Below are 24,443 nucleotides of genomic sequence, written 5' to 3' on the forward strand. Positions count from 1 at the left end.
GAGGAAACAGTTATCTATTTCTTAAAATAGTATGTTTTACCTTCAAGGATTTGTTACTCCCCCTACTTTTCTCTGTTATGTCTCCATCATCTAGTTCAGTTATCCAGAGCCTGTCCAAGAAGTCAGTTTGAAAGCTGTTTAGAATGTTACAGTCCTTTCAGTTTGTTTGTTTTAGTTTGTGTATTTAATGTTAGCTCTCTAAGCGCAGACTTCTTGAAGCTGCAAGTAATCAGCCAAAACAAAAGAAGTAAACTACTGTATTCTATGAGGCAGTGAGCACTCTGTATGGGGCATTTTTCCATCCTGTCCTATGCACAAGGAACTGCAGCCATGATTGTTCTGCTTGCTTAAAAACATCTTGGCAAGCCACAAATACAAAGGTGCTTCAGCTTGGTTGAGAACAATCTAGCTTGCAGATGACTTTTAAACTATATATAGACCATCAATTCTTTCTAACTTTGTGGCATATATAGGCAAGATACTCAGAGTTTTGCCCACACTGTTTTGTTGCTGGTATTTTACAACTGTCTCTAAATACAAGCCCCAACTTGGATCTTTCTGCTACAATAGCTACGTAAGAGTATGCTTGCAGAGTTAAACACCTTCTGAGATGCAAAAGTGGCCTACTTTGTAATATTCTATTTGTTTAAGACCTTGCTTGAAATGCAAGGATGTTGCCAGGCATAGTGTTACAGCCCATCATCAGCTAAACTGTTCTGTACAGACCTGGAAAATTTTAGCCTGAAGATAGTACAACACAGAGTTTCAGGAAGATGCATCTTTCAACAGTTAGAGGAAGATGGTCCATAATATAAATCTAAGCACAGATGAGAACGCTTCTCATGTGTGAGAATTAGATTTCCAAGTCTTACGAGTAGGTGATGGTGCTGAATTACATACATATCTGTTAGTGTTTGTATTTTGCCTTATGGAAGATTTTTCCAAAGGCAGTGTTAAGTACGTGCTCTGAAACTGTCCAGCCTCATTTTGTGGACAGACCCTTCCTCCTCTCGCTACTCTTCTTTTTTTTTTTTTTTTTTAACCTAGGCTATAGCTTGTACTTCATCCTGACCAAGACTTTATGTAATGTACTAGATGATCTTCAGCTACTCACGTCATTTAGGTTTTGTTGCCTTGCTGTCCTACCTAGTCTGTGCGAGCCTCAGCATAGCTTGTGGAAAGACAAGAAGGTGCTATAGGGAAATCATTCAAAATAGTCCTGATTTAAGCTGTACTCGAAAGGGTTTTGCTATATGCTATCAAGTCCAAAGCATTGTTTTTCTTTGTATTTGTCATTTGGAAGACACTAATGAGATACAATTCAAACAATATTTTGAATGAAATCAGTGCAAAAACTTATGACTGTGAAGCTGCCAGACTGGTTCTGAATAACATGAGCTTCTGTTTTACAGCCTTTTGAAAAATGTGTGGTGCTTCAAGTATGTGACTCTAAATCATTTCTAGTTAGCATTTTGGAACAAATGGAACCTTCAACACTTAGAACTTCAGAGCGCTAATCCTTTTTTCAGAAAGATGAGATGCTTCAACTAGAGTTAAAAAAACATTTGTTAGGAAAATGAGATCTAGCATCTAGATAGCCTCAGTATCCCTCTTGTAAAAAATGTTGCATTCGTTGTACGTATTTAAACTGCACAAATTAAAAAAAAACACATTCATTTGATTTGTGGCTGTTCATATCTGGTTAAGTGTGTTTGCAGTTTGCGTGAGTAACTCAAAAACATTTTCCCAATACATGTAAAAGTAGTGTTCTTTATTTAGGATAGCAATATTGCAGTAAAATGTCCTGCTGTGTTCCTATAACTTGGAACTTTTGTTTCATAGAAGAAATTGTAAGCTTTCTTTCTTATCACTGAAATGGAATATGTAATCATGGAAATACTAAATAATTTGGATTTTTGAGTGCCATGGCATATAGAATATGGCAGGCTGAAATGTGACCATCGCAAAAATAATGTAGGAAAATAATGGCAGTTCTTGTTATTAAAATACTTGGTGACTGGTACCTTCGTTGGTTGTATCTGTTTGCTTATGTGTATAACTGAAAGAACAACAGTGGATCACGTTAGTTGTTTTATGTAAAGGATCTTGATTCTTTGGACTGTGGGTGCATGCTGAGTCATGTTGGAAAGGACCTTCATGCAAGTCTTAGAACAACTATTCGCTAATCAATGACTTGTAACCCGTTTTAGACAGCTTTACAGCTTTGCTAAACTAAACCCTTGATGCTACTCTTATCTGGGTCACACGTATTCTTACTTTTAAAGTGGTCCCTGTAAAAGCCATTTCATGATGAGATACTGGCTTCTGCTGAGTTCCTCTATGCTCCCACTCCTCTGTTACTTTATCTAAAACAAGTTTCTTTGTGTGATCGTACTTTAAAAGAGAGCTTAAGAAATACGTTTGAAATCCTTTTTCCTCTCTGTCAAACAGTATCAGGTTTATAAGGAAACTTTCAAAAATTGATCCTGTCTTCTGCCGTTTTATCTTTCCTTTAGGCTTTTTTACCTTTATGTAGCTTTATGGTTTGAATAGTGGAGTTAATATGACTGAACAAGTTTGGGTGTTTAGTGTTCTTTTTGTTGGGTTTTTTTTTTTTTGTTGTTTGTTTGTTTTGGTGGGTTGGGTTTTTTTTTAAGTATTTTATTTTTATTTCTTCATCTTATGAAATCTTGATTCCTTAGACTTGTAAATCACAGTTGATATTGCTGGTGTTTTTGAAGGGACAGATATCTTTTCTAAACTCTCTATACTGGCTTCCTGCCTTACGTTGTTTTGTACAAAATTGAGATAGTAAAAAAAGGAGGACTTGGGTTAAGATGCCTTGATAATGAAGCCATTTGTTCTGGTAGTAATTTCTCATGCTTAAAAATGTAATTAATAACACCTAAAATTGCACAGACTTGCCTATGAAGTTACATGTTTGGAATGGTTGATCGTTTGCTGGAGCAGTCAGGTTTGGGGTCTCTTCATTCTTAGTGTTGAAACAGCAACTGAAACACGTTGAGTAAACTGGTACTGCTGTTGTAGTCTTGATATGCTGAGGTCTGTTACTCCAGCATCACGTGGTTTAAACCATTTTAATGTGTAAGTCAGATACGCATTCATGACATCCCAATTCCTAATGCCTAGATCTGTAGAAATTAATTTACTCCCTTCCCACCTCCCCAAACTAAATAAACTTTAATATTCATAAATTTAAAGTTTTATGATGTCTAAATGCACCTTTTTTTTTTTTTTTTTTTTTTAATTAAATGTAAGCTTGGGTCTTGTATGGCAAAATGGTATTACCACCTCTCCTTCCTTGTGAGGCTCTCCATCACTGTGTACTATGTTCTCTGTTTTGCAAGTGCAGCTGGTAAGGTGGATGTGAAAGGTAAATGAGAGAGTTGGATACCACCAAATCCTTCTGAGGTGGGATAGGCCTTGAAAGTGGGAGCTGACAAGTAGTGGGCCGTTCTTGTGCTTATGGCCTTTCCAAGTTAGAAGTCTGCCTGCCTCTCAGTGTGCAAGTATAAAGTAAAGTTCTGGTTTCCTTTGAAGGCCTGTTATACTTCATTTGGCAGTATGAGATGGAGCAGCTTAAGTTGTATTAGATGCATATTTTAACACAATGCAGCTAGAACTACTACTGAAACAACAGATTGATGTGCAAGTATCATTCTGTTTAGAATTCATAGTTTTCATTTATTATTGCAAGTAAATAACTGTCAGTGTCTTAACGTTTTGAATATGCATGATGAAATTGCAAGTAAGGGGGGAAACATCTGCTTCTGTAAATCAGTGTTCTGTCTTCAATGAAATTACTGGGTTTTTTTGAACACTGTGTTTGTGCCCTAAAGATATTTATATTCCTACACCCATCCCGACCTTTTCCCTTCAGTCAAAATGTGCTTGCTGGGTTGCAATAAATGTCTGTGGCTTCTGCTGTATTACCATAGTTTCTCATTAGCTGCCTTCTTAATATAAGCTATATATAGAATGTTTATGGTTGTCACTAGACTCAAATATAAAGGAAACTCCTATGGAAGTTGTTCTCATGCAGCCTTACTTTAGTTCTGAACTGTGTCTATTAAGAAACCAACAAATGTAATATTTCGCGTAAGTGAAATAAATAGAAATTATTACCAATGTAATTCTGAAAAGGAATATTACTTTAGTTAGCTTTAACCAAAAAGCAGGTTTTAACATGGAGGTGTTTAAATTTCACATTGCTGTGACTGTTTGTTGGCTCCTGCTGGGAAATGTTCCTTGGCAAGTGATATATCTTCAAAAAACCAAAATCCAAAACCTGATGAAATGCATACTTTAACTTCAATGTAGTTCCTAAAATTGCACCTTCTTGAAGTCTTCTGACCTGTGAGCTTTCAATTTTTTTAATACTGTAAAAGGCAAATGAAATTAACCAGTTACAGAGTTCCTACATAGTCAAATATATCAGTATATATGTATGTGTATGTATATTTAGTTTTAGTCCTGACAATAAATTCAGTTCTTACCAGTTCTTTTGAGTAGAGATGATTTCTTTAATTCTTACAAGATGGCAGGTTTCTAATGTTTAGGATCGTATCAAAACTGGCTCTAAATTATGATAAACATTGAACACATGGCATAAATGGCTGTTTGTTCTTTATCTGTTCAGTGATGTACATCTATTTACTTGAGCTGTAAAAACTTACCTTCTGTTCATCTCTTATTAATTCAAAAAGTTAGTAATCTTGATGATTTGTTTTTTTTTCTTATGAGTTGAGCAATTTTATGTAGAAATGGATTTTTACCTGATTAGGTCAGACTTGTTTTCCTCTTGAACTTCTGTTCCTAGAAATTTTCTGCAGATTAGCTTCGTTAGGTTAGTCTTTGTGAGTCTGCAGATCTAAACTGCTGTTGCTTGCAGCTTTGCCAGTTGTGGACAATAATGTCAAGGCACTGTTTAATTGGTCTGACACAATGCATACTTCAGACACTAGGAAAGTGGAGAGGAAAGCCTTCAAGATCACTGTTGGTTTTGAGAAGTTCCCCATGGTTAGTTTCAGAAGCACAGAGTGCTCTGAGGTCTCTATCTGTTGTCTTTTTATGTCATCTCTCTGTACCAAGTGGTTTTAATAATGTCCTTTTGTATTCTGTTACCATTGATAGAAATGCATCTCTTTGGTGTTATGTGACAAAATCAGTGATGACAGGAATGTTCCTGTGGAAAATATTATACTTACATTATATGGATGTTTGCTCCCTGCATGCTAGAATTGCTTAGTACCTATTCACCATCCTGATCAATGTGTGCAGACCACATATTGCTGCTAAATGGCTGAATTTCACCATTTAAGATAGCATAGTACTTTCCCAATTTAAACACAAAACTGTTAAAGGAAAATACTCTATCGCCTGGATTTCATTGTTTTGACACATACTGGCTGAAGAAAAGTAGAGAAAAATAGCATAAATATAGCTGTATGAATACTACTGGTATACAGAACTGTAAATTTGAATTTTCCTGAAGTATATCAAAATGCTGTTGGAAGGCAGTTCAAAGAAGTGGAATGTACCTGTAATTCTGAGAAACCAGAAGTTTCAATTAGCAGGAATATGTATCAAACCCGTTTAATGAAGCTACAGTTTTCACAGTGCAGGCTCACTCATAGAGTTCTGCAGCAACAACTGTCTGCTTTTGTAGTTACTGAAAATATAAGATTGTTTTTCACTGAAAATGTCTACTTGCTTTAAACAAGAATCATGTTGTTCTCTTCATTGTTGGAAACAGTGCTTTTACTATGTGCATAGTAACATTCTTGATTTAAAAGAAAAAAGTTCGCTATTGCTGCATCCCACTACTACTGGTAGCAAAGGACTTCTTTTGTAGTCAAAACTCCAATGTCCGGTTTCATTAATAGGCAAGATACTAGAAATACTTTTGGGTTTTTTTGAGCCAGGTTACTCTGGCCAGTCTCAGATAATTAAATGTAATTGCAGTAAACCTAGCGATACATCTTGATACTAGGTTCTTGGTAGTAAGGCAGCCACTGTTTTTGTGTGTATTCACAGAGTATTTTACTAGGCAAAAGAGTATGTGATGTGAGCTGAGTAACTGGGAAACAAAAATATAGACCATGGGTTTTTTTAAACATTAGGGTTTGGTTTGGGTTTGTTTTTTTTTTTTTTTCCCCAGGAAAGAATGTCTTCCACAAATTTAATCCCACAGGAATATATATATATATATATATTTTGTTTTTCAGCCAGAGTAGAATCATTTCACACGCCTCAGTCCTCTTTCCTCTTTTTTTGTGCATTGCCCATTTCAGGACCTGTTCAAGGCTTTGGTTGCTTTATGTGTTTTGTGGGTACATGGTGGAGTTATTAGTACACTACTTCAATTTTTCGCTTTATTTTGTTCAGAGCAAGGTAGTTTCTGAATTGTTCAGGTAGAAAGGAACCTGTTATTTTCAATGTGTTTCTCTTTGGGTTTATTTCTTCCCCTCCCTGGGCCAGAAGAAATTGTATTATGGCTTAGAATTTGCAAAGCTGACATCCTTTCCCCCTTCCTTGTAATTAAAAATGTTTCTGCTAGCCTGAAGTTGTTAAATTTGGTTTCAGAACCTTTCTGTTACCAAGTGCATGGGTTTGGCTGGGATAGGGTTAAGTTTCTTAGTGCTGACTGGGAATAAACCACCACACCAAGCTATTCATATTTCTTCAGTTTCTGTTAGCCGGAAGTCAATGAGCAAAAGGTAAATCATACATTCTCAATAGTTTATACTGCAGCCTTTTCCTGACATAGCTATCTCAATCAGGAAGAATAGCATCCCTGACAGTATGTTAGCTGTGTAAATGTATAACTTACTGGTATAATTTGTTCTTGGGTCCGTAGTAAGATTCGGTTTTATGGCTGTGTTGGGGTTTGTGCTGGCAGTATGGGGCTCCTTGCATGGGTGTAACTTTCAGGAATGGTTCAAGTCAAGAGCTAAGAAAGATTTTAAGAGAAACTGGATGTTGGTGTGGATATTGTAATAGACAGTTGTCTGAAATTATTTTTTTTATAATATAACAGAAAGCCTCACACTTCAGGGTCTGAGCCAATCTATGAAAAATGAGGGTTATGGCTCCCTTATTATAATTGGCAGGGAGAAGAGCTTAGGTTATCCTGCTCTTTCCTGTTAGATTGCAAATAATTGTTTGATGTGTGGGGAGCTTTGACTCTCAACTGTATTTGAAGGATTGTGTTTGTGTGAATTGTTTAAAAATGTGATTTAGTATAGTCAGTGTGCTCTGTTAAATTTGACGTAAGTGCAGTTGTGCCTTGATGCTGATGGAATCTCTGTACTAGTGGGTGGTCTGGCATTGCCAGCTGTGGAACTGTGTCTTGATGTACTAGCAAGAACAGGTCCATCCAGGCAATTCCCCTTTATTGCTTCAGTGAAAGTTGTTGGTCCTGCTAAAGGATACCGAAGATTCTTTTTTTTTTTCTCTAATGTTTTTTCAAGTTACGCAGATTCTGGATAAAAGCATAACTGTAACTTCTAATGTGTCCTGTGGGACAGTGTACTGCTTGTTTCTATTAATTCAGTGGTTTAGAATGTGATGTCTAAAGTAGCTCCATGTGTATGAAAGTAAACCCTCCTGCTTAATTTAAGTCTTTACTGATTCTTTTATTCTTTTCTTATTGTTCCAAGGTATTAAATTCACTGTTAATTTTGCATATTTCTAATAGGTACCAGCTTCTGTAGTCCAGTTTAATAATTAAACTTCTAAATTAAAAACTACTACTATATGTAAGCATGAGTGAATGCTGTTTGTTTAAGTAAAATATGTTTACTTCAGCTTTTTGTGAAAAATTAGTAAATGCTGTTTGACAGTTCCTGTATATGGTTTTGGGGGATCATGAGGTATTTGTCAGTAAAATCCATAGTGAAGTAAGCTTTGCAGATAAATTAAAAAGATGTTGGAGGGCAGGTTGCATTTTTTTTGAGGTTTTGTTATTTGTTTGTTTTGTGGTTTGTTGTGGGGTTTTGGGTTTTTTTTTGGGGGGGGGGTTGGAGGGTTTTTTGGGGGGTGGTGTGGTTTTTTTTTTTTTTTTTTTTTAAATCTGGATGAACCCAACTATATTTTCTCATGGAGAGCCTTAGTCCCTTGTTGCGAATAGCTGTGGTGGATGCAGTGTTGTATCTAGCAGTTAATCGCAGCCTATTGAGTGGAGTTTGCCATTCCTATGGCTCAGCCAATGATAAAATGGAATGACTGCTTTAATCCCGTTCATTTGAAAGAGTGAGGTATTAGCTGGGGGTTGTCTGCTGCAAACATTAAGAGCAACCTGTCTGCACTTGTCTGCAGCTGGTTAGTGGTCTCATCAGCAAGTGGAACTGGGTAGAAAAATATTTGTCAGGCCCATGGTGGTGAAGGGCTAGAGGCTTTTCTTTCTTTAATTGCTACTATGTGTTCCAGAAGGTACATCTGAGGTCTGGTAGTCAGCTGAAGAGTCGTGGTGGTTTCTGTTATCTCCTGTTGCTTATGAGCTACAAACTGGAACAGAAGGATGTTGTTTAATTGTCCAAATTCTTTGAATGAAATACTAATTCTTTCTCAGATTCTGTTGTGGACTATTTCTGAATTTTTAGCAAATATTCGATGAATTTTGTTGCCTGGATCAACAACAAAACTGCAAGCTGTGTATACACCATTAACACAACTTAGACTGTGCGTTCTGGAATACATGAAATAGTGAGAAGAACAAGATTTCTTTACCTTATACTACAAGCAGACTTAATTTCCAGAAGAGCGAGACCACTATTACCGATCTGGTATTTGGTAATGTACCACTTGTACCACTTCTACATAGAAGTGCTTGCTCTTGTTTTACTGGAAAGAAGGTGCAATGTTGTAATGTATTCCATTCTTCAAGCTAGTTAGATAGGTATTGTGTAAAGGTTATGGCATGACCAAAGCAAACATGTGGAGTGCAGTAATGTGCCCAGGTGGGCATTCAGGACAGCATTAGCATTTAATTTCAGTTCATTTTGCTGATAGCTTCTAAGACTGAAATTATAAAGATAAGGTGTTTTTTGTTTTTTGTTTTTTGTCCTGGTTTTGGCTGGGATAGAGTTAATTTTCTTCCTAGTAGCTGATGCAGTGCTGTTTTGGCTTTAAGCTGAGGGCAGTGCTGATAATAGACACGTTTTAGTTGTTACTGAGCACCTCTTACTCTGATCAAGGGCTTTTCGGTCATGCTCTACCAATGAGGAGGGGCATGCGAAGCTGGGAGGGAGCAGAGACAGGACACCTGACCAAAACTAGCCAAAGGGGTATTCCATACCACAGCACATCATGTACAGTATATAAACTGGGGGCAGTTACCTGGAAGGCCCAGATCACTGCTCAGGTTGGGCTGGGTATCGGTTGGTAGGTGGTGAGCAGCTGTGGCTGTAAGCCACTGGAAAAGTCCTAACATAATGTTTGGATGCTAAAGTACATGGGGTTTTGGGGGTGAGAGTTTTTTGTGGGTTTATTTTATTTAAGGCTCCAGGTACCAATCAGAAGCTACTCAGTCATATAAAGCAAAACGACATTTAGCAGAAGTTTATCCTGCTGGTTTAAATTTTCATTTGTTTTAAAGATAAGCATTACCCTTTTCCTGATATACATAGATATGTAACTGTACAGATATAATAACAAGTCAGGATGGGACCAGAAGAATGGGCAAATGAATTTCAGTGAAATTTTTCAGAAGGATCTATGCTTAAGTATTGAGAAGTTACCTGCTCATTTATGTACTGTGCTAGTACTTTCAGTCAGTCATATGTGAACTCTTACCTGTGAAGGTAAGCTTCTTGAGTAGTTCAACTCCACAAAACCATTGTATTTTTACATTGAAGTTGTCTGAATTTTTGCTGCCATGGCTGCACTTTTCATGCCAATACTTATCAGATCTCCCTGTGAGCTGGGCTGGTTTGCTGAGCTGTCAGGAGACTAACCAAAATGTATAATTTCCTGCTCAGTTAGCAAGCTGAAGTAGCTCAATATGGGCTCAGATGAGTTGCAGTACCAAAGCCAGAAGGAAGGTGAGACCATAAATGACTGATTAATTTCCTTGCGCTGTCCTAATCTGTACTCTTAATGCTTTTCTCTGGGAATATGGAGAACTTGGAGACATTTGCTTCTGCAGTTTTTAGGAGCCTCTCCCTAGTCTGTATTATTAAAAAAAAAAAAAAGTTAATAGTTATGCAAGATAAGCTATTTGAGTAGTTGTTCAAGGGTATGTTTATCTGTGCTGGTCTATATGCATATCTATTCACTAAATAATCATATTGTATAATATTGGACTTAATTTTTTGCATAGAGACAGCTTGGAATGCAGGCTAGGGTAATGTAATACCCAAGTGACTATGAATGAAATCCCAGTAACTAAGTAACTGTTAAAAAAAACATTTTTCTTTGACACCCTAACCCTGTATCATTTTCAAACTTGCGTAGTGTGTATTCCTTGCTAACAACTTTGTATGTACCCAGTCTTAGAGTTTTAGTTTTCTAGACTACCTGTATGAGAAAGAATCTCTAGTAAAAATAATGGAAAACACTATAGCTCTAAGCAGCTATAAGAAGGTGGAAGTTTTATTGTATTGTGATGTTGTTACTACATCATTGTGCGTATTTTATTTGAAAATAGACACATACCATGATGGCATGTTCAAGTGTTGATTAGCTTTGTTCCTCATCAGTGCTGAAATACCATTTTAGCTTCTGTGCTGCAAAGCAGTTAAGCATCCACTTGTTTAATACCTGTCAATATCTGTCTGTTTTCATGTATAATAATCAAAATACAGTAATTAAAGTTCAGTAAGTGAATATTACTTGGCTCTCATTAGAGGCAGTGCATCTTCACATTCTGATGTGAATATATCATTATCTCTTTTTACAACATAATCAGTGTTTCTGTGCCTTTTTTTTTCTCTGTTAAGTGGGAATAATAATCGCTAGTTTAAAAAGATGATTTTTAATCTGTTTTCATATTAAAGGATTTTTTTTTAATCAAGTGAAAATGTTTCAATCTTTCTCTTACAGTTTACATTTATTAAGATAATTTGTGGTAAATGTTGCATTCTTCACTTTTGGAGGCAATTTGCTGTATCAATTTTATGTGGATTTTAGTTGAGTAGAACTTGACAGACAGTGTATTGACTTTGAAATGTACTGACTTTAAACAGCACTGATCTTGGGAAAAAGAATCAGAATTAAGCCATCTCAAACTAAGGAGAGCTTTCTTGTTTTCTCTTTTATAGTTTGTATTGCTATCACTTGGTAGTAACTAGCTTCTGGTGGTTAGTTGCCTCAAAACAATTTGAGTGCTGCATAAATTAGCAGGAACTATTTGTTTAGTTTTGAAAGTATATTTAACATTTGCTAGTACATAACATATAAAAGCATTGAAATGGCTTACTTTTTCCTTAATGTGAGCAGTATTAATTACATTCTTCCCTTTTCTGTAGTTAAAGTACCTCGTAATTTTCGCTTGTTGGAAGAACTTGAAGAAGGACAGAAAGGAGTAGGTGATGGTACAGTAAGCTGGGGCCTTGAAGATGATGAAGATATGACACTCACCAGATGGACAGGAATGATTATTGGGCCACCGAGGGTGAGTGTCATGAATCAAAATGTTTTTAAGTTTGTAGGCAATACAAAATAAAAAAAAAGTCACTTTTTATACAGTGTAAAGAAATCAGTTAGAATTCAATGTATGAAGTTGTAGAAACACTGTATAGTCATGTTAGAATCCATCACTTCCTGGCGTGTTAAGTGTTTTTAGTCTAGCCTCCCATAGTACATGTTTCTGCAGCTGTCTGTATGAACCAGTTCTGATTTGAGACTTCTTACTGTTAAGAATATATTAAAGTCTGTGTTTCTACCATTATTTAATGTAAATGTACAATGACAGAACAGTCAACAGGGTAACTGTCTTTCCAGTTTATCGTATGTGCCTAGTGATTTCAGTTCTATAGTAAACTGGCAATATATTTTCAACTTTCACAAGTCTTATCAAATAGTCTTTTAGTCTAGCAGTTTTAGCATTTCAGTTGAGTCATGCCTAAAGACCAAGCAGTTTTTAATTGCCTCTAATGAGATGAAATATGTACACAATGTTCATACTCTTCTGACCTTTTAAGTTCTGCAAGATGTTACCTAGACAGATAAAACCTGAAAGAGAAGTGATCATCTCTCATGTCTTGAGTATCAGCCTCATCAGAGATGAATGTACACTTGACTTTTGTGTACGTTTTCTCATGAGTTACAATATGTGATACAAAAGATCGTTGTTTAAGTGAGAATTTTAAATGAGTATACTTCAAGTAGCTCTAAGTTAGCTTGTGTCTTTCACTGCTAATGTGAGGTTTCTATCCTGTGTGTCCTTCAGTGCTGCAAGGCATATTGAAAGAACTATCCAAGACAAGAACTGGGATCAGATCTTAGCCTCAGATAATGTCTTTCAGAATAAGAGAGTTCTAGGTTCAGTGTAATTCAAGCTCCTTATGGAAGTCAGAGTTAGTTGCACCTGGCAGCAGACTGTTTTGAACACCTGCATAATTTTGCTGAGCTCCTAAAATTTGGGTGCATTTGAGAGAGAACCTATTTCAAATGTAAGCATAATGCTTTGTGGTCTTACGGGGTATGAAAAGGATTTTCAAATGTGACCCAGGTAGTGTCTCCTTGACTCTCCAAAGAGCCTTTAGAACTGCCTGTGGCTCGTTTTTGGTTCAGCCTAAGGTAGATGCCTAATATGTCTTTGAAGGGTGTGATCATCATGTAGCATCCCATACATTTTTAAAAAACCTCAACCAACCTGGGATACTTTTAATTCTAGCCTATTTATATTGCTGTTATTTTATTTGCTTTATATGAAAGAGTGCATGCAAGTAATATTTTGGGTCATTTCAGAGACTTGCGGTCTTGCTAATAAAATATGTTGCAGTATAAAGTTAAGGCCACCAGCTCCAAAGGCCGGTAATGGCACCTTGAGAAGAATTGCATATCCAGTTTCAGGGTTTATAGAAGATGTGTGGTTTTGGAATTGGCTGAGTTATGTAGGCAGCATGCAGCTAGGCAGAACACAGAGAAAGTCGCTTATACTGTCCGCAGCATGAAGTTCTTTACATACATGGCTTCTTTAGAGCTGTGTGAAAGTTCCTTGTCAGTTTTTTTCTCTTGCTTCATTGAAAGGTGAACCAGCGTGGAGGGAGAAAGGGAAGATTTGATTTGGATTAAAGGAAAAATCTTTCATATCCACCCTCTTCCTTATACACCAGAAATGAGTTTTTTGGGGGAATTGGCCTGGGGGGGTTGGCTGGCAGTAAAACAGTGACTTGAAAAACTGAGCAAAATTAAGAAGGCACACGTGTAGGAAATAAGGGAGTGAGGAGGAGTGCTATTCCTTAGGATTTTTCAGAGTTGTTAGCAGTGTATATACATTTTGGCGTATTTCTACTGTAACTGACAGCATCCCTCTGCATGCAAGTAAATGGTTTTATCTGAGTGAGTAATGAGAATTTTTGTTACTGTGTTCTTGTTGTAGTAGCAGCTATGTTACCTGTAGCTGGACAAGATTACTTATACTGGGCCTTCAGCTTTCAATGGGAAAGAGTAATAGAAAAACATTTTTCTGACAAAGCATGTCCTGCGTTGCCTTGTTTCTTTCTGACCCACTTGCTGCTCAGTCTGTGTGGCTTCTTGAAACTGTAGGACACAGAGTACTTCAGTAGTCTGATTTCCACTCTGCCTTTTAAATTGACCACAGAGTAGACTGTCATTTGATAACTTGACTGTGTGGTTGATACTTCTGCTTGGAGAAATAACAGCTACTGTTGGTTTGCATTAGCTGTATCTGTTTTGCCAGTTGAAAGACAGGTGTAGAAACTGGGTTTATCTTCTTTTTGGAACGGAGAAGCAATGACCGGCAAAGCCACTGATACTTTTTATTTTGCATGGCCTGCTTGAAAAGATTAAAAGAAGATAGAACTGTATCAATTTCTGATTGGACTTTCTCAAAATGTATTTGTTCTTAGAATGATCTCTTCCATAGTCACTCTGGGGTGACTCTGCAAACTAATTATCACTTCACTGTCCAAAGTTCATAAATCCTTTAATAAACCAAGCAATCCTCAGCTATGGAAGTCTTAGATACCTTCTGGAGTGTTAACTACTTCCAGAACATGTTTTTTTGTAAATACTATTTTCATCTTGTTCTTGGTTGTGTCTTAACTTTTGGGTTATTAGCATCTTTGTCTTTCTCCATTTCCAGTTCTTTGCAGTGTTACATATTTTTTTTTTTACAGGGTAAGGCAGTAATTTTCCTAAAGGTTATTGAATTTCTTTTAGCTCCCTGCTGTGTGAAAGTTGTTTTGGGAATGCAGGTGGCTGGGAAGGGGAAGAGTTAATGTGAATTGAAAAAAGAATTGTATTACACTCAAACTTTTGTATGGTATAGTCAATTAAGTAATGTAGCTTATACATACTCATCAAGTAATCAGTATAACTAAACCAGTGGAATATCGATCAGTAATCCAAGACCATCAATCGGTACATAATATTAACAGGTTTATAATTATTTCATATTTCTTAATCTTTATTCCTCTTTGTTTTAATTTGTTTGTGGTGTTTTTAATATTTATTCAGCTTTCAGTAAGATGCATTAGTCTGTCTTTTTGCTTTCTAGACAAACTATGAAAACAGAATATACAGTCTGAAAGTAGAGTGTGGACCTAAATATCCAGAAGCACCTCCTACAGTTAGATTTGTAACTAAAATTAATATGAATGGAATAAATAATTCCAATGGAATGGTAAGTTGAAATGGTAAGATCAACCATGTTACTAATCTGTTACATATTCTGTGAAAAACCCAAATGAGGAATATGCTTGTTGGACAGAGCTTTCATATTTAAATTTTAAAGTATAAGTACTGGCATTGATTAAAAAAATGGGTTGACTGCTACTTCACATCTTTATTTACAGTATATTAGTGGTTCTTAGTGGCTTATCAGTGGGACAAACATTATTTATAGTATTAAACCAATTTCTTTTAAATGAAGCTGAAGATTTTATTTTTGAACAGAAAAAAATGGTTTAAGTTGTGTGTAGGTATTTCCCTTGTATACACTCATAAAAGGGGATTAGATTCATACTGTAACGGGATTATTACAGACTTTATCTGATGTTTCTGCTAGTTAAAAATTGAGGTTATTTATAATGCATCTCACTCAGGATGTAGTAATTTATCTGTAATGAACCAATGTATTTAAACTCTTATTTTCTTTGTACTGGGTTTATTCAAATCCAAGGTGACTCTGAGCTTCAGCATTAAAATCTTTTGATACAGATGGTAATAACTTTTATTTTAAATATAAATTTGCACTAAGTTACTTTCATTGATTCCACACGGTGTGATCCGTTCACATACATGAGCAATGGCAGCAGCTCAAGCAAGTTTGTTACGCCGTTATTCACTAGGTACTTTAATCATGGAATCATAGAATGGTTTGGGTTGGAAGGGACTTTAAAGCTCATCTAGTTCTATCGCCCCTGCCATGGGCAGGGACATATTCCAGTAGACCTGGTTCCTCACAGCCCCATCCAGTCTGGCTTTGAACACTGCCAGGGTTGGAGCAGCCGCAGCGTCTCTGGGCAGCCTGTGCCAATGTCTCACCACCCTCACAGTAAAGAAATTCTTCCTAATACCTAATCTAATTCTCCCCTCTTTCAGCTTAAAGCCATTCCCACTTGTCCTACTGCTACATGCTCTTGCGAGAAGTCCCTCTCCAGATTTATTGTCAGTCCCCCTTTAGGCGCTGGAAGCTGCTCTAAGATCTCTCCAGAGCCTTCTCTTCCCCAGGCTGAACAGCCCCAAATCTCTCAGCCTGTTCTCATAGGAGAGGTGCAAATCCTGTGAGTAAGTCTGAGGTACCAAATGGCTCAGTGAAGAAGCATGAGCTGTTTTGCATTTACAGTGGTATATGGGTATGTTAGCAGGAAATACAGTAATATATTACACTTGTCTGAATGTACGTTTGTCTTTACTGAACGCAAAGTAATTGAATTAAGGTAATACTTAGAGGTGAGTTAAATGATTCTGAATCAGTAAAGAAGTATGCTCTTGTTGCTTCATCTGTGCATGTCTGAAAGCATAGGTGATGGCTTCCAGAAGCAGAACCTCAGACCTACAGAGAGCCTCGTAGGCTCATGTTTACCAAGCCAGGTGGCTTTATCTTCTGTTTGGAGAAGTGTACACTCCCTCAGTTTGCTGAGGAACAGGGTGAATACTGTGACAGGAAATCGACCTGATGTTTTTAAAAGCAGTGTTAAAATCCAGTCATTGCTACAGGAAAATTTGATTTTAATAAGATTATAAGCTCATGCAAAACCTTCATTCAGTTTTTCCCCAACAGTTCTGTAAACTAATGTTTTATGAAGGATTTGCTATGCAGAGGTGTCGCTTATTTTTTAAATGGATTTAAATAGGACTAGATAATATACTTAATGAAAACAGTTTTCATAACTACTGAATTTTAAACACACTTATTATGTAATTTTTAATGTGCCTATTGTCCTGGTGTCTCGCATTTTAGCTTATTTAGTGAGTGCTGTTGTGCTCACTAGTATCTGTCAGATAAACTAGGGACACGTTCAGCATTTTGGAATGGTTCATGTTGCTGCTTCCTGTTTTAATTCCTTCTTATTTCTTCCAAGTTGCTCTCCCATTCTTTGTTCACCTTTCATTTAATAGATCACAAGTGGTTTGCTGCATTATTTGAATGAATGATAATGTTTCATTCTCAGACAAGCTTTACTACCCATGCTTCTGCATGAACCTTGTTTTTTGACATATGCCCAGCTTTTAATTAAGTTGATTATAGATGTCATGAGAAGGTTGGTGGCTTGCAGGAGAGAGTCCTGAGATAAACAGCAGCCAAAATCATATGTCATAGCAATATTATCATATTGCTGAAAACATCTGTAACATTATTAAGGTACACTTTACAGGAGATGTGTGCTAGTTAATACCTGAGGGAAAGCAGGGCCCCCTGTGTCAGTTTAGAGGGTGATAATTTCTGTCGAGTTGGAGTATAAATAGTGGAGGGGGGAGATGGATATGTGCTAGAGTTACAAGGGGTCCTAAGGAAGCTGGTCTTATACTGCCCTGTTGGCAGTGGTTCTCAGTCTTCTTGACTTACAAGTCCCTTTATGCTTTGCATGGAAATTGCACATGTGCAGTGAATTTATCGATAATCATGCTTGCAAGTTTATTGACTCTTTTGATTATTCTGAGAGCGCAGTTTGGCTTGTAAGTAACATTTCCCATTAGCAGCGCGAGTCAGGGATTCCAGAGATCACTGTTCAATAAATTCAGTGCAGGAAAGGAGAGGGCTACTTCAGCAGTTTTTTATCTCAAAAGACTACTTAGGTGCCCTGAGTCACCCTGTTAAATTGTCTTCTTATCTGCAAGTTAGTTTTTGTGGTTTTCTGCTCTTCAATTTGCCTATGGAGTTAATGTGTATACAGAATTACAGTACCTCCAGTCCAAGTACTTACACAGTGCTGGACAAAATGCCTTTATGTGCTAATGGCATTGGTATTGTGAAACTGTATTTTATCATTCTTAGTGCTGCAGGGTCTTTCCTTTTGGAGGCTTGTGTATCCTGTATAAATAAAACACAGGTTGCATTCTGACTTGCTGTTCATTTTCCTGTGGTCTTTTGAGCATGTCTGATTTTTGCATTTATGAGGGCTCTTCTGTAGTCTGTCTTTCAGGATTTGCAATCACTTCTGTACATTTAGATATCATTCACAGCTGGAAATACTTGTTTCCTTTAACTCACTTGAGACTCTGTCAGCTATAAACCTGTATACTGTTGTTCAGTTATTGCCTTGAGTATGCTTATTGTAAACTAAGCAGTTTGCTACTTCTTGAAGTTAAAATATTGGGAATGTTATAAACACTTGATACTTTTCATCATTGTGTGAAATTAAATAATTTAAATTGTTTAGAAAAAAATAAGAATTATACATGTTGCTTCTCTTGCTGTTGTTAAGGATTTACAATGGAGCACCCCCAGAATAAACTTGTCTACAGGCTGCAGTTTTCAGCTTAATTAGGTTTTATGTGGCCTTGAAATTTCTCCCATTGTTCCAGAATGTGTACTTTAATCTTACCCGATGCTTTTGTGATTTGAACATAGTTCGTGTCATTCTTCCAAATATTTTGTCATTGTTCTGCAGAAAGTGAATTTATTCTGCACTAACTTGGAAATGAATTCTGCACACAAAACAGAACCTGAGCCAAAATCTCTGCTGCTGCAAGATGTCATGAAAAAAGTCGGTGACTTGCAGAAAAGAGACTTGAGATAAACAGCAACAGAAATGTCATGTTGCAGCAGTCTGTAGTCAGAAAACATTTGTAACACTTAAAGCAGAGTTTACAGTCTGTGAGTTTTTTGTTAAAAATTCCCAGCTAAGAAAGAAAAGCTGGAGGAGCTTACTTTTAAGTGATCAGGTCTCACATCCCAGTACAGCTGGTATATGTAGAATTGCATTGTTTGAACAGCAGTTGTGACTGAACACTATGTGCTGTAAATGAGGTAGATCTCCAAACTTAAGAGCGCCTGCAAAGGCAAAGTTGAGGAGGAGGAAGAGCCCCAGAGCAACTGCCTTTCCAGATGTTTTTTAACTAACGCAGTCTTTGTCTGAACAGATAACTGTTAGTTTTCTTTCTCAAATCTACTGAAGTCTAAAACTACTTTTTTCTTCTTACCCATGTTGGTTTACCAGTGGTCTTCTAAACCAGTTTATTATCATGTGGGCTTCCACTCCCAGGTGCACATCTTTCCTGGCTGGGAATCTTCTGTTGCAACCATTACCTGGTCCTTGATAGTCGTTTACTGTGGCTTCTTTCCCCATGTTTTTTTCAGGGAGACTATTGATTTTTTTGTTTTGTTTAGGCAGGTCAGTGACACATGGTGTGATCTCAGCTACTTTAGCAGAAAGTATTGTGATTGATTAACATGGAAATTTTCTAAACTACTGGTCTGCCAAAGAACATTTACCAAAGCATTCAGGGAGTGCTCTCACATTTTGTTCCATTTTGCCAAATTGAAGAGGATGTTAGGTTAGCTGCAGAGAAGTAGTAACAAATGTTAATAAGTGTTTCTGTGTGTGAGAGGGGAGAAAATAAGCTCTTAAACATCTGCAGCTCTATGCTAAGTGAAGGTAAGAACTGTACCCTTATATCTTCTGTTATCATGATACCTAACCACCATGAAGCTTTTCTTCTTTCTGTAGAATCCCATAAGGAAAAATGGTTGTCTCTACATGTCTCTTGGCATTTTCTATGTGGAAGACAATTTTGAGTACTGTGATGTTTACTATTGTAACTTATGAAAAGGATTAATGTTTTCCTTAGTTTGCTAGGTCCAGTTTGTTGGGTAGAAATGCTGGAGTGTTCTTTAACCTTCTTCAGAGGGATTGGAGAGGAAGAGTTCTTTAAGAGCTTGGTACCTCAGAACAAAGATTCAGGCTAAATGATGCATTACTGAAGCTGCTACTTGATAACATGGGTGATCTTTTATCAGAATTTACCTTTTACTCACTCATGGTTTTATCTAGTAGTCTGCTTTTTAAGAAGAGAACCTGTTTTCCAGTTGCAAAGACTATTCTTCTCTGACATTACCTCTTATCTACCACATTAAACCAAATACCCCTTTAAATTGGAGTAGCAGTGCAGGAATTAGAGTGATGGTCTGACTAGTGTTACTTTGAAAACATTTCTGTATTGGCTTATACACTCATGTATTTTAAACTGGCACAATCTTGCTGCATAATGGAGCTTTCCTTCTGATGCTTTTTTTTTCTTCCTAATTTATTAATGTTTGCAGTAATTATTAAATAATCTGACTGCCTTTTGTACTGTGCTTTGATGTGAGGCAGTCTTTGGCAGCTCTACTGACTTAAGGGGGCTCCCAACTCTGAGCAGCGCATTATTTGTGTGAAGAGAAATGCTTATAGTGCTGAGATGTGAATTGAATGAAGGACCGTGCTTAGGGACTTCTTTCCAAGGTGTTCTTCTTTCTGTTTTGGGTTTTAAACTTGGTGGGTTCTATCAGTTCAGGTCAGAAAGTAGCTCCAGACAGATTTCATGGTTCACCTGAGCTGATAAGCAGTAGAGCTGTTGAAGGAACAAGTGCCTAGTGAGAGGGAGCAGAAGTCTCTTGGGTTAGTATTGCTGCCCAGGCCAGCATGTTGTTAAACCTTGGCCTGTTTCCTCCTACAAAAAGGTTTAGTCTCTTTTGTTGTTCTGAAAATAGACAGCCTCATTTCAAACAATCTAGAAATAAACCATCTGTGTTAACATTCTTGTTTCTGGTTCCAGTGTTGTTTTTTCTTTGTTTGCCCTAAATAAGATGGGATAAGAAACTTCTTGATGTTTTGTGCCGACTAAATCATAAAGCAGTGGTTTCCAGCACTTTTATAGCTGTGTGGGCTGCTTGTGCTACTCTGCCAGTGGAGTTCAGTAGCGTGCAATAGCCCTGTTCCTGCCCATGGGCCTTCTTTGCAGTTGTACAGCTGTAGTCCCCTTTGTCTTTTTTAAGTTCCTCCTTGCAGGGGCTGGGTGGCCAGGAGTTACCTGCTGCCAAAAACAATTCCCAAGCTGACTTTCAATTGCTAATTTTTCTATGGAAAACTCCCTGTTATAATATAATTGTGTAAATTGTCCCACAGGTTTTATAAACGCATAGGAGAAGTCCCATGTCCTTTCCTTTCAGTTCATATTCAAATTGGTAAGTGATGTACAGTAATCTTCACAGCTCCGTAAGATGACTTACTGTAAGAAGGATGCAAAGAACTAAGAAATGTCCAAACGTTATGAATCAGTTATCGCAGTATTTCAAGCCATTTCTTAGTGTATGTAGTGACTCTTAATGTATCAGAAGCATCATGTCATATTGATGTGAAATAAATCACTGATACTTGTAGCAAGGGAAAAACAAGGGAAGTTTTCCTTTAGAAAGGTATTCTATGGACTCCTGTGTGACAGGTTCTTTTAAAGAACTGAGGAAAACCCAAGTGTATATATTGGCATAATGAAGGTGATTACTTTTTTCTTTTTTGGGGGATAATTTGAAACAAATTAATGTATTTTACAAGATACGGCTCCAGTTTTGCTGTGAAAAGTTGGCTGATGTCTTCCTCTCCCCCCACCCCTTTCCTTCTCACTAATATTAGTATCAGCGCAGATGGAAGGGTCCACCTGCATGGATTTTATTACAGAATCTGTATCTGTGTGTAAGTATATGATTGTTTTCCTTAAACTGTATTATGAACACAGGGACTTTATGCCACAGAAAAAGTGTCAGGGAATGCTTAGACCCTTTCTTAAAACAATTAAGTCAATAGCAGTTATTTATGTAGAGATGTTTCATTTCATCATAACTTACAACTCTTTCTTCTTTTTCCAGGTGGATGCACGGAGCATACCAGTGTTAGCAAAATGGCAAAATTCTTATAGCATTAAAGTTGTACTTCAAGAGCTAAGACGTCTAATGATGTCCAAAGAAAATATGAAGCTTCCACAACCTCCAGAGGGACAAACTTACAACAATTAATTTTAGCTGATTCTCAAACTTCTGTCTTAAAACAACAACCTTCTACTCATGTTAATGTCTTGATTAAATCTCACAATGCAAACACCCACACATTAAAAGAATTTCAGCTGGTATACATGACCTGGACATTTGTAAGAATATATATAATATATGTATGCCCAATATGTTTTCAGGCACTATGGGAGAAAAAGGCAGCACAATTATTTTTTTCTCTTACTGAGGCACTGCATTTAAGCATAAGCCTGAAGTAGCCTAAAATTGGAATTCAGGTTTTACAAGATGAAAGCATGACAGAAAGTGTCAGGTTGCTGTGGAATAATATATGTTTCTGAAAATAATCTCTTGAGAAGGCAAAATATAAATGGCATGCTTTATCCATCTTGCTTAGTAAAAGAGCTGCAGTTAAATTTGTTTTAAAGTAACAGGTACAGTGAATACCGTTGCTCATCCTGTTTAATTTTGCAAGGGTGTGGGTGCCGACTACTAGTAGTGTCACAAAGTATGTTCAGGATTGTTTTGATACCTGTATTTATAAAATGGGGGGGATTAATTTCTGTTAAGCAGCTCCTGTGTGTTACATGTATTGGACATGGTAAATATTTGTTTACAGTCTTTGTTCTAATAAACCATGCATTTAAGTTTTAGTGAAACAAAGGAAATGTATGGATATGTGATTGAGATTAAAGTTAGTCTTAAAATGTAAATAAAATGTGGAAAGTGTCTGAGGCTGTGCCATTTCTATAATAGTGATGTAATATATGTACAGGAACTTGCAGAAGTAGTGGAAAGCCAAACATAATATTGCTGCTGGTTTTACATGCACCTTTTACCACTTTTGTATGCTTAGTTTACTTGAGAGGTCAAGGTATTCTGTTTGTTGCAGGGAGTAAGTTCTTTCATCTACAGTATCACTTCTTTAGACAAGCTCGCACTCTGTGTGTGTGTACATATATATATATTTGAAAGAAAAATCAACAACCCCAAAATAAACCCAGGAAACCCTTGCCTATCCACATCCCCTCCAGATTCTTTTGAGAATTGAGCGTAACTTTCATTTTTGCGTACTTGACCTCTGAGCAGTTTTCCGACCACATTGCTGAAGTCTGTCTTATTTCTTAGCCCCTTGTCTTGCTTTTGCAGTTCCTGCCTTGATTCTTGCTTTCTTGCATCTTTTCCTCTTTTATGTTTCTTGTATTTATTTTTCTTTGTCTGTTCCACTTTTGCCTTTTCTGAAACACTTAAAAAAATTCAGGAAGCTTTAATAAAAATTACACCTGTGGTACAGATCGTCATATGTCCATCTGTATTCCATGTATCATATGCCATGACACTACAGTCTTTGTGGCTAGAGTGCTTTCTGTCTCTCCTGCAATAGCTAGTCTGGATTTCTCAATGTAGTCTGTCCGGTGCAAACAGTGATTTTAGTTCTCTTACTGATTTCTCATAAGAAAGTAGTTAATACTATCCTTTTGGAAATGATACCTTTTCCCGTCCCTCTTTCCCCCTTGGAAAATACAAGCCTTTGTTCATTTTGGTGAGAACATGTAATATCGGGAGCAAGTCAAATATTCAAATTTTTATTTAGTGTTTCTTTTGAAAAAGTAAATATAATCAAAAGCCATCAACAGCCAGGTAACTTTCATTGATATGCCTTTGTCTATGTCTGATGTAAAGAACAAATCTTTGAAAGCAATAAACTAGGTGTTCTTTTTTTTTTAATGGAAAGGTTTAATTAATATTTGTCAGTTTATGGTTTTTAGACAGATTTGACGCTTCCAGAACTGGTGGGTTTGTAGCTGCCAGCTACCTCGTGTCTGTATTTATATAACATATCATTTGTGATGGTTTGGCTGAAGTGCATTGCAGCATTTTCTTCATTTAATTTGAAGGATTTTGATGCCATTAAATCTTTTTTCTTACACTAACACTGCTAATCTATATTTAATCAATTAAAATAATGGAACTGTACAGTTCTGAGATGTGAATTTTTGGGAACATTTCGGCATAAACTACTGAGAGAATGAGAAATAACTCAGACTATTACGGGGTTGGTAACGTAATGTAAGAGGCTGACTTATTCACAGAGCATGAAAAAGGGCTGGTTGTTCACTTGGTTGTATGTGGTGCAAGTTGATCCCACAATAGTTATTTCTCCTTGTCCATTCCTTCACCGTTTGTATCTTGTGAAAATCTGCATATCCATCTGTAAGCAGATACCTTTTGTAGAAGGGTTGGGGGGGGGGGGGGGAAGGTGGTGGAGGGGGCTGACTTGATGTTTGCCGCCAGGGTATGTAATAGAAAGGATGACTATAAAAATATTCCTGCAGTGATTTTAAATATATTGCTTTTACATTCTGCTCACACTGGAACAAGACTAAGTGTAATTAATGATGAAATTTAAAATGACTACTGCGTAAAGTTGAGAGCCTCCTCTAAACCTCTCATTACCTGAAGTTTTTGAAGCGCTGCCACTTGCTCTCCTCCAGAAAGGTTACGTTGTTCTACAGTTGTCCATGGCTGATCGGTGTTTACCTAGTAATTTGTTTTCTCATGTTCTTGTAGTTTCTCTTAGGTAACCTAGTTAGATGCCAGAATTTCAATTTTCCTCTTAAGAGTATTTCGTTTACATTATGTTCTCTCTGCAAGATTTGGATTTGCTGTTGTTAGCAAATGGAGGGTTTTTTTCTTCTCAAAACTGTGTTTGTACATTGTGCAAAGTAGAGCACCATTTTAAGCTGGTTGTGTCAGGGACAAAGTGCAAAAGTTATAATGTTTTAATCAAATTGCATTTGAAAAT

General features: G+C 36.9%; 1 protein-coding gene across 4 annotated transcripts in view; it reads left to right on the plus strand.

Moving 5' to 3' along the window:
* The window catches only part of UBE2V2 (ubiquitin conjugating enzyme E2 V2), a 32,287-nt gene extending 9,921 nt beyond the window's left edge, over positions 1–22,366 (plus strand). For 2 of the 4 annotated variants that reach the window (XM_065668232.1, XM_065668231.1), the window contains exons 2-5: positions 11,490–11,635; positions 14,708–14,833; positions 21,267–21,326; positions 21,500–22,366. In XM_065668232.1, the coding sequence (XP_065524304.1) occupies positions 11,490–11,635; positions 14,708–14,833; positions 21,267–21,326; positions 21,500–21,646 (479 nt within the window). In that variant the 3' untranslated portion in view covers positions 21,647–22,366. Of the gene's footprint in view, positions 1–11,489; positions 11,636–14,707; positions 14,847–21,266; positions 21,327–21,499 lie in introns of all 4 variants that reach the window. The other 2 variants (XM_065668234.1, XM_065668235.1) reach the window with 2 other exon arrangements.
* The last annotated feature ends 2,077 nt before the right edge of the window (positions 22,367–24,443 follow it).

Source organism: Lathamus discolor, chromosome 2 (assembly GCF_037157495.1).
Source record: "Lathamus discolor isolate bLatDis1 chromosome 2, bLatDis1.hap1, whole genome shotgun sequence".
Classification (NCBI taxonomy): Eukaryota; Metazoa; Chordata; class Aves; order Psittaciformes; family Psittacidae; genus Lathamus; species Lathamus discolor.